Source organism: Camarhynchus parvulus, chromosome 1, assembly GCF_901933205.1.
Source record: "Camarhynchus parvulus chromosome 1, STF_HiC, whole genome shotgun sequence".
Taxonomy (NCBI): Eukaryota; Metazoa; Chordata; class Aves; order Passeriformes; family Thraupidae; genus Camarhynchus; species Camarhynchus parvulus.
This window is the reverse complement of record NC_044571.1, coordinates 87,313,693-87,322,660: the sequence shown is the minus strand read 5'-3', so window position 1 is coordinate 87,322,660 and position 8,968 is coordinate 87,313,693. Positions and strand designations below refer to the sequence as shown.

General features: G+C 41.9%; 1 protein-coding gene across 5 annotated transcripts in view; it reads right to left on the bottom strand.

Moving 5' to 3' along the window:
- TSPAN9 (tetraspanin 9) overlaps window positions 1-8,968 on the bottom strand; it is a 169,598-nt gene continuing 160,630 nt past the window's right edge. For all 5 annotated transcript variants that reach the window (XM_030960955.1, XM_030960989.1, XM_030960981.1 and 2 more), the window contains 5 exons: window positions 7,513-7,587; window positions 5,943-6,044; window positions 5,236-5,367; window positions 5,032-5,115; window positions 1-4,086 (listed from right to left, as the gene is read on the bottom strand). In XM_030960955.1, coding sequence (XP_030816815.1) covers window positions 4,015-4,086; window positions 5,032-5,115; window positions 5,236-5,367; window positions 5,943-6,044; window positions 7,513-7,587 — 465 coding nt within the window. In that variant the 3' untranslated portion in view covers window positions 1-4,014. The remainder of the gene's footprint in view (window positions 4,087-5,031; window positions 5,116-5,235; window positions 5,368-5,942; window positions 6,045-7,512; window positions 7,588-8,968) is intronic.

Genomic DNA, 8,968 nt, shown 5'->3' with positions numbered 1-8,968 from the left:
ACCTTTTTAAAAATCCTTTATTTTTATATCATCCTAGTAAAAATCTTTTATATAAAGGCGAAAGTAGGTATTGCATAGAAGAAACACTGGTGCAAACATCACCCGGTGGGAATGGCATGTTGTTTCTTAGTGTCTACTCTCTACTGCACAACAGATGGCTACCCCAGAGGCAAACATCTCCAGGTTTCCCCTTGCCAGCTACAGGATGAAGCTGCTTAACTTACAGAAAGAAGTTACATCAGAATTATGTGTGGCCTATTCCATGCTGCTCCCAAGAATCATCTGCTGCGAAAACATCCTTTTCCTCCTTGCCTTTTCTATGCCTGACTAATATGTCACCCAGGAAAGACCACGAGGATCAGTCTGGCTGTCTTCTGTGCTTGGACCCTCCCTGTGTATGAATTTGTATTTCATGCATAGAAATGAAGCAGGTGGACACAGGATAGGAGAACTGGCCTAACCTAGCCATAGTCCAGGAACACAAAGCATGACATATCCAAGGCATCTTCTGTCATCTGGTAGACATTTATGTCATTGTCTTTTAGCATTTCACATGCTACTTAGCTATGGGCACTTTTTTTAAGTGCCTTCCACCTGGGTTTCCTGTAACAAACAGCCTTGGTTTTGACCAGGAGTGAGCAGAATTCACTGCTAATTCACACTTCATCAGCTTTCAAACAGAGCTTCTTCAGGCAGTTCTCCTGTTTTGTCTCTTTGTAATTTCTATGGCAGCCCCCGAGCATGAAGGACAGTAAGACAGCAGGTATGCTACAGTCTGAAGGAACACTCAGAGAAACAGCACTTTCACAGACTTGAACTGTGCTTTCATGAATTAGAGATACAGGGAGGTATGCATTTATACAAATCAATATTTGTGTATATTAAAGATACTTTTACTCAGTATCAGTTTTTATTTTAAAACATGCTAAAAACTTATAGTTAAATAATCAGAGTGACATTTGGGGAAAACACACAGGCAGCCACCCACCAGCATAAGCAAAAAAAAAGTGCATACATACATGAGTCAAAGCTCCCTTTGACCAGTTTACAGGACAATTAGTGCCTTCTCTGACAAACTGACTGCTGCAACCTCACAACCTCACACTTTCCAGAGCTGTTTTTTGCTGCCTGGAAAGTGGTATTACCTTTCTGCATCTTTGAAGATGTCTGTCATCACCTCCCACATCAGAGAGTCAGCTAGAGACACAAATCAGTCCTGCTTTTGACTCCTCTCCTGTAGGTGGCTTCATAGAGATGAATACATGAAGCTCATGTAACTATCTCGCTTAATACTGTGCTTAAAATGCCTAAAGTAGTCATTAAAAAAAGATTTCAGGATCTATGCTTCTAGATCGTGAAATGGAATGAAGCATTCTAGAAAAATAAGTTTGGATGGAAGGCAAAGTAGCTGAGTTTGCAACTACACATTTCATCTCTGAGTTACTCATAAACATCTTTTATTTCCTTATTACTTTCACTAATATATTTTACCATTTTTGTACAAAAACTGACTGCAGATTAAAATGTAAGATGTGGCAGGTACCACTGTGCGACCCAAAAGGACAGAGATGATGCTCCTACTCAGCCCTGCACCTGGCTCTTTTTGAGCACCAGAAAATCTAGAGAAAGCTAAGCACCTCTGCCCAAAGTGAGAATGCAGTGGAGCCATCAGACGAAAACCATCCTGTCTTTTCTTGCAAAAATGGGAACACATCTTAGCAACTTTGGATACAGTCTTACATGTAGCAGCAGATACACTGGGCATCAGAGCCCCTTCTTCAACGTGGAACAGCCATCTGCAGTGAGGCTCAGATGCTCCTGGTCCCAATTTTTGTTAGAAATGGAAGTAAAACTGGATTCAGTTTCTGTGCTTTCCCTCTGCTTCTTCCCTGACTCCTTCAATGGCTATCCAAGTGAAATAGCTGAACCCATATGGCCTTGTCTGCTTCAGTGGGAAACCAGAGCCCTGTGAAATTTGGGCATTGTGCTCGTATGGGCAAGGGCTGTGCTTTAAGAATAGTAACCTTCTTCTTCACTGCAACCCCCAAATTCATCTCTATCTCCCACACATTCACACTCCTTCCTGTCACACTGATTTCACAGGAACTCAAAAAAGTGGCACGTAGGCCACACAAAACACTATTGCTGCCAGATGTACAGATGCATGTAGGACTTATTAGGAAGATAAATAGGGGACTAAAACCTCCCAGATATAAAGTGGCTCAACAGCTATTTCAGTTCACAAGGAAAAAGATAGGCTGAATGATACAATGAAAATTACATATTTTTAGAGCTTTAAGTATGAATATTCAGACTGGACATTAACAGAATCTTGTTTACCAGAGGAGTAGTTTGAGATGGCGTGGCTCTGAAAGGCACAAAATCTCCATCCTCAACAGTTTCTGAAACTCAGCCCAATAATGTCATACTGAACCCCATCTCACTCATGTGTCAATACCTCTCTGGGCGTGACATTGGATGAGGTAACCTTTGAAGGCTGCTTCTGACAGTTTTCCATGCAAAAAGCAGTGTTTCTTTCAGGGCTGAGTCAAGCCCTGACTGAAGTTTTATCATAGCATCCTCCATTGTCTGAGCCTTTCCTTCTTCCTTCACAAAACAGCAAAAACCTGTAACAATGGGTACGTGGGTGCCCCTTGCAATGAAGAAGCATTCAAAGTGGAGAAATACATGTTCAAGTTTTCTAACAGGAATGTTGGTAAAACTATGCATTGAGTGAACTACCCCACTGGATGAACTTGGCAATCTGTCAGCAAAAAACAATTCTCTACTGAAGGTGTGCCAATACAGATCATCTCCCTGTGCTGTTCTGGAAATTGCCCCTTTCCTGCATCATCTGGTCACTCATAATCAAACTGTCATTTCTAGCTCAGGGAGGTAGCTGTCTTTAGCCTGAGGAAATCCCTACAACAAAGGCCATGGCATGATAATGGTGCCATCAAATTGCCATCCCCTTCCTTCACATCCAGCAGCTTGCCATGCCTTGGGCAAACTTTTTGAAGCAGACAACACAGTGAAGTCTGCTGCCAGTAGGTCAGACTGCAATCTCTCTCCTTTGTGCTGGCAGTAACTTGCTTAGTCAGTGCTTTTAGCTTTCAAAGTAGCATGACATAAAGCAGCCAGGCACTGCTTTGGGTGAGTAAAGGCATTGGAACTTTGCCTCGCAGAAGTAGGAAGCTCATCATCTGGTCCAGTGGGAAGGCTTTGCATTGCATCTGAGGAAAGAGTCTCTGATTTTAAAGGAAATACTTTTGTTACAGTAAGGGCATCAAGGCCCTAATAAAGGTAGGTGCTGCCTCCCCATGGACTTGAGAAAAGTTACGTCTTTGCCCGCACCTACTATCAGCTTTGCAAAACAGGTCCTCTGGAGATCGCACAGCGGTTCCCAAATTAATGTACAATAGATGTGTAAAACCAAAAACAGTAAGAAGTTATAAGTCAGGCAACTAAATTCTAAGCTATATCCATAATAATAATAATCATCATCATCATCATTATCATAATAAAAAAGTATACACCGTAAGGTACAAGAAGCTGCAAAGCAAAGCAGCTCCAATTCCTAGGACTCTCAGTTAGAGTGGCTTTTCCGAGTCTTCCAGTAAATCAGACATAAGAGTGGCAAACCTAATGGAAGACTTTGAAGAATTCTCCCTCGATGTCAAACACACATAATTTTCGCACATATAGCATGGATTAGTAGAGCAAAACATTTTCTTAAGTTAAGAAACATTCTTAGAGCAGATCTATGATTTTGTGTAGAAAATCCATTTGTTTGGGGAGTTTCCCCCCTCTTTGGCAAATAAATGGCAAATGTGAAACAGGAGAAAATAAAACAGTCAAATAAGTTGTGATAATAACTGGACAAGTAACAATGAAGTGGATCTGTCAATGGGACGGATTTCCTCAGCAGGGCTAGGCGTGATGCTCCTTGCAGTCATTCTTTGTGTTCATTTTATGATGAGACAGAAGGGTTGATGTGATAATGTTTCCGAGGCTTTAGGCATCATATTTTTTGCCAGTCCTGTGAATCTGCTGGAATAGTGTCATGGAGAAGGCCATGCCAAGAATCTGAAGGAAAACAAAGAATAAGGGCTTTAGTACAGGAAGGTTGCCAAAACTGCGCTGCTGACCTGTGTTCATGGCCCAGCTGTAGTTTGAACAGTCATTCTACACTAGCCATATGTCTCAAGCTTCAACATTGAGCAGTAAATCTGAATGTATGTTGTTCAGGCACATAGTGATGTCCATGGTTGTATCTGTCAGAGCACAGATGGAAGCATAAAAGCTCTCGGGGTTCTTTGTTGAACGTGCAACAATTTTTTGGAATCAGTACATTCAAGCCACTCTTCCCTTTGACCCAACTTGTGCTTGTTTAGTCAGGTAACTGTGACTGAAAAGATCAGATTCAGATATTCTCCCTCTAAAGTATGGCAGTGATAGAATCATAGAAAATCCTGAAGGGACCCACAAGGATCATTGAGTCCAACTCCTGGCCCTGCACAGGATAACAAAAATCACACCATGTGCCTGAGAGCATTGTCCAAATGCTTGAACTCTGGCAAGCTTGGTGCCATGACCACTTCCCCAGAGCAAGAGCTCCAAAACCGTACCAGATTATTATGATACTTCTGCACTTGTTTTTTTTAAACACATCAACCTCCTTAATTCAGTGGTCATGATTTGACTAATTTTGGTAATTTCTAGAACTTGCTTTCAAAATGAAAAATCAACCGGTTCCTGAAAGGACAGTGTAACAGATGGCTTAATATGGGAACTCCAAAGAGGTACCCTGAAGTCAAAACACGGGCAAGCAAAACCCCAGTGTAGCATGTCTTCTTTGGAGGACTGACCTGCTTTCTGAGCACATGGCCTTAAATTAACTCATAAAACAAGTCTGACATTTTTGAAATAAGATTCTAACTCAAAGCAGTTGAGCATCACTTTTCACACAGCAGAGCCAAGAATGCTGACAGCAAATCAAAGCCATGTTGAAAAACATCAGACCAGTATTACCTGCATTATGAGGACACACATCCCAATCGAGCCGAGGACATGCTTATTGTCATCAAACCAGCTCATGACTTTCTCATAACATCCCTGAAATAATGAAAGATGAAAATTGAAACCCCAAGGTCACATTTTCTTTCATCTGCATTCCCTTTATTTTGTTCCATCCCACCCCTACCTAAGACCTGACCTGGGCAAAGTGAGCCTTACCGTTTTCCACAGTGATTCAGTAGAGTTCCGTCCACAATCCTGGGAGTTTTCCATACAGCATCGGTCTGGAACAATGTTTTCTCCCAGCACTGGGTACCAATCCGTATAGTCATTCACACCACAGCATTTCATCTGTGCAGAAGTAAAGGATTAATAAATTAACTAGCACAATTTGTAAATCACGCACAACCACAAACTTTTATTTCCACTAAACCACTCTATATTTTCAAAAAGGCCACCGCAACACTTTTGTAGTTTTAAGGTATTCTGTGGTTGCTGATCACCTAAAGCAAATACTGAAAAACACAAAGAAAACACAAACCCAAAGAAAATAAATGGCTCCAGACACAAATCTTCTTATTACAGAGACGCGAGCCCAAACACCAAAACAAGGTAATAAGCCCACAACTGTTAAAAGCAAAATCCTGCTAGAGCTGCAGTGCCACCTATGCAGGTTTTGCTGCCTCTCTGCTCTTACAGATCATCTCTATGCCTGTAATAGCCACAGGGAATCCCAGACAGGTGAGCATCTTTCACCTTACAGAATACACTGTGATCCTGGGTTTCACAGTATTCCCTGGATGTTCAAGAGAGCAAAATCAGAAATCAAAACCTGCATTAGCCATCTTTTAGACTAGGCATGGATGCCACTGCAGCAGCCTTGATGACCAAATCATTACTTTTTTACTATTGAGAAAATATGTTACCTCTGCTTGAATGATATTCCATGCATTTTTCAGTCCAATATTATTTTCTGAATTGTACAGCTTCATTCCTTCCTTCAAATCCTTCTTTGCACTCTCACTGACCTGCACCATGTAGAAGACAGAGGAAGTCAATGCGCTGCTGTTCAGAGGAAAGGATCAAATGGTACAGACACACATATAGAATGTCCATCTTTTACCTTCTCTCACCACAAACTTAAGATGGATAAAAAACTTCAGCTTCATAAATCATTGGGACCTTAAAGCAGCTGTCAAGGCCTAGTCTCTCCCTCAGATTGCAAAACAGTGGGTTAATTCTCTTGAGATAGGAGACCTCTGCTAAAAGTCCATCATACAGTCATCATCTAATTAAAACCACCTGAAAATGAACAGCATCTATCTGCTGAGCTTGCTGTAACCTTGTCAGAGTCAGCTGTTGGCAATACCCCACAGCAGCGTCTCCTGCCTTAACCTGTGGCCTGTTTTAATTTGCTAATATCACAAAACCAGAGTCCCAGCTTCCCAGCCTTAGTGGAGTTATCCTTGCATGGGTTCAGGCAGGCTATAGTCAATAGCCAGTACAAAATCAATTGAAAAAATACTTTATTGTTTTTCTCCTTGTGGGAGCAAGCTTGTAGGATTTATGACTTTCAAATGTGTTCTTTCTTTAGAAGACAAAGTTGGAATGCTTAACAGGATATCTGAGATGTCCCATTTCTTGTTTTAATTTCAGTCTGAGCCCAGAGTCTTAGATGCAGGTAGGAATGTACCTTGCCTCTGACAGTAGTGAATTGGTAGAAGAGAAAGAATTATGGTTGTGGCATAAAGGTCAACGATTTTATAAGATCTGTTTCATCCCTCTTTTAGAACCCAGTCAGAATCAGCAGTTCACCTCAGCTCCCTGAAAGTAGCAGGCATCATAATGACAACCTGAGAAGAAATAAAGGTCTGGGAGGAGCTTTTGTTCTGCCCTGTGTTTAGCAGACATCTCCAGTTCCCCAGTCACTTTTGCAGTGCTATGTATCTGATGGGTCAGCCAGTTGTGCCTAAGTCACTTAGTCACTCTGAGATAGCAGATTCTACAAATAGGCTTTATGAGAAACTATCTCTTGATCCATTCTACACTCATACCAAACTCTCTGGGACTGCCCAGTCAAGTGAGACAACTGGTGGCATTTGGAATAACCTGCGAATATCTCATGCCTCTCCCCTCCAGTCCTGTTCCAAGGGCTGGCCCTAAGAAGCTATAGGATTTTAAGCAGGACCTTCCACAACCCAGGACTACAAGATGATCAGCTTCTTGCAGACATCAAACATGTCGAAGGCCATCTAAGGACAAGATGAAAAGGGAGGCTCTGAACCATGGCTTTATTTCAGGGATTTGTGTCCTGCTTGTTCTCCTCATCACTTCTCCTTCCCCTTCAGAAGCAGCTCACAATAGATGGCCAAAATCTCAAGGTTAAACCTTCACCGAAGTGAAGATCCAGGAACTCACATACTTTCATCAAACAAAAAACTAAACCTGGTTTACATGCTAGTAGAGATACTTAATCAATACGGCATATTTGCTTACCTTGTCCATATAAACAAAGAATAAAATGACTAATATCAGCTCAGCCAGGAGAATTATCAGCAAAACGATGAAAAACTAGAACAAAGAAAAAAGAGACAGTGTATACACACTTGCCAAGTAGAGAGTAAACCTAGAGCTCCTAGACTCTATGGTTTACTACCAGTTTGCCGGTTTCAGCCATGCTTTTGTCTTGCTCCTTTTGACTGCTGTGACAGCACACAGTCCTGGGAGTCTCTTTCCTTCACACAGACTACAGGACAGATGCTAAATCCCTTAGCACAAAGATGAATGTGACGTGCCTCAGAAATGATTCCCTAGCAGATGGGCTTGAACCACATGTGACTGTGGAATAGTCATCATATTACTCAGCACTTCTATTCCCAGCTCTGTATCTGAAATTTCTCTCTCTGCAGAGGCATCCCAAGTGTGAGTTCTAGTTGTTTCTCACTACTTTTCAGGCCAAGTAGGCATTTATTTTCATGCCTTTATGCCCTAGTGAACTCCAGACAGGCATGGCACCTGGCCCCCAGACACTGGGGAAGAAGCAGTATGGAGCACAGCTAGCTCTTCAACTGGAAACTCATGACAGTCATGGTAGTATAAAATTACTTTTGCAGAACCTCGTAAGAATACACAAACTTTTTTAAAAAATGAAGCTGGTGTTGCAGTTAGTGTGGATGAATCACATGGACTTCAATACTAATCTCTGTTTGCTTTCCTAACTGCACAACACACAAAACCAAGCAATCAGATAGCAAAAAACTAGGTGCACATTTTGCCTCCAGTTTATTTCTCTGAGGTGGTTTAAGGAATTCTGCCCAGCTGTTCTCCAATGCCATATAAGAGAGAGTTTTGCACAAGGAAAATCTGCTCCTTGATGTCACAGCATCTGGATTTCTAAGCTATGACTGAATTGGAGCCTGTCTGCCTTGAAAGCCCTCCTCCCACCTTCTGCCACTATACCCCTCTCCTTGCAGGGGGGTTCTCCTCTCCACAGCATTTTTTTGGAGGGGGACATTTATATGGGGCGGGGGAGGGTATTATATATTGCCCCATATAACCTCCTATTATTAGTCAGGGAAGCTAATGATGAAACCTCCTGGGTTTATGCAAGAGAGAAGATCCACACTGTGTTTTCTGAGACAGGTTCCCAACCTCTGTGCTTCGGTGCTGGTCAGAGAATTTCAAGGGTCAGACTATTTATTTTTTACTGATAAGGCCTGGCAGAGACCTTGACTTCTTAACTTTGGCTCAGATGGTTTCCACCATCCTCTGACAAAGGCCTTAGGTAAGGGCAATGTAGAAAATAGCCATGAGAGGCTTTGAACAAAAAAATTTTTTCAGTCAGTCCTTCCAACAGACATTTCCAGAAGGGCTATCCAGGTTGATCCTACAGTTCATGCTTAACCATTCAGAAGTGACTGATAGCAATTTGTTTTGCTACCTAATACATTAG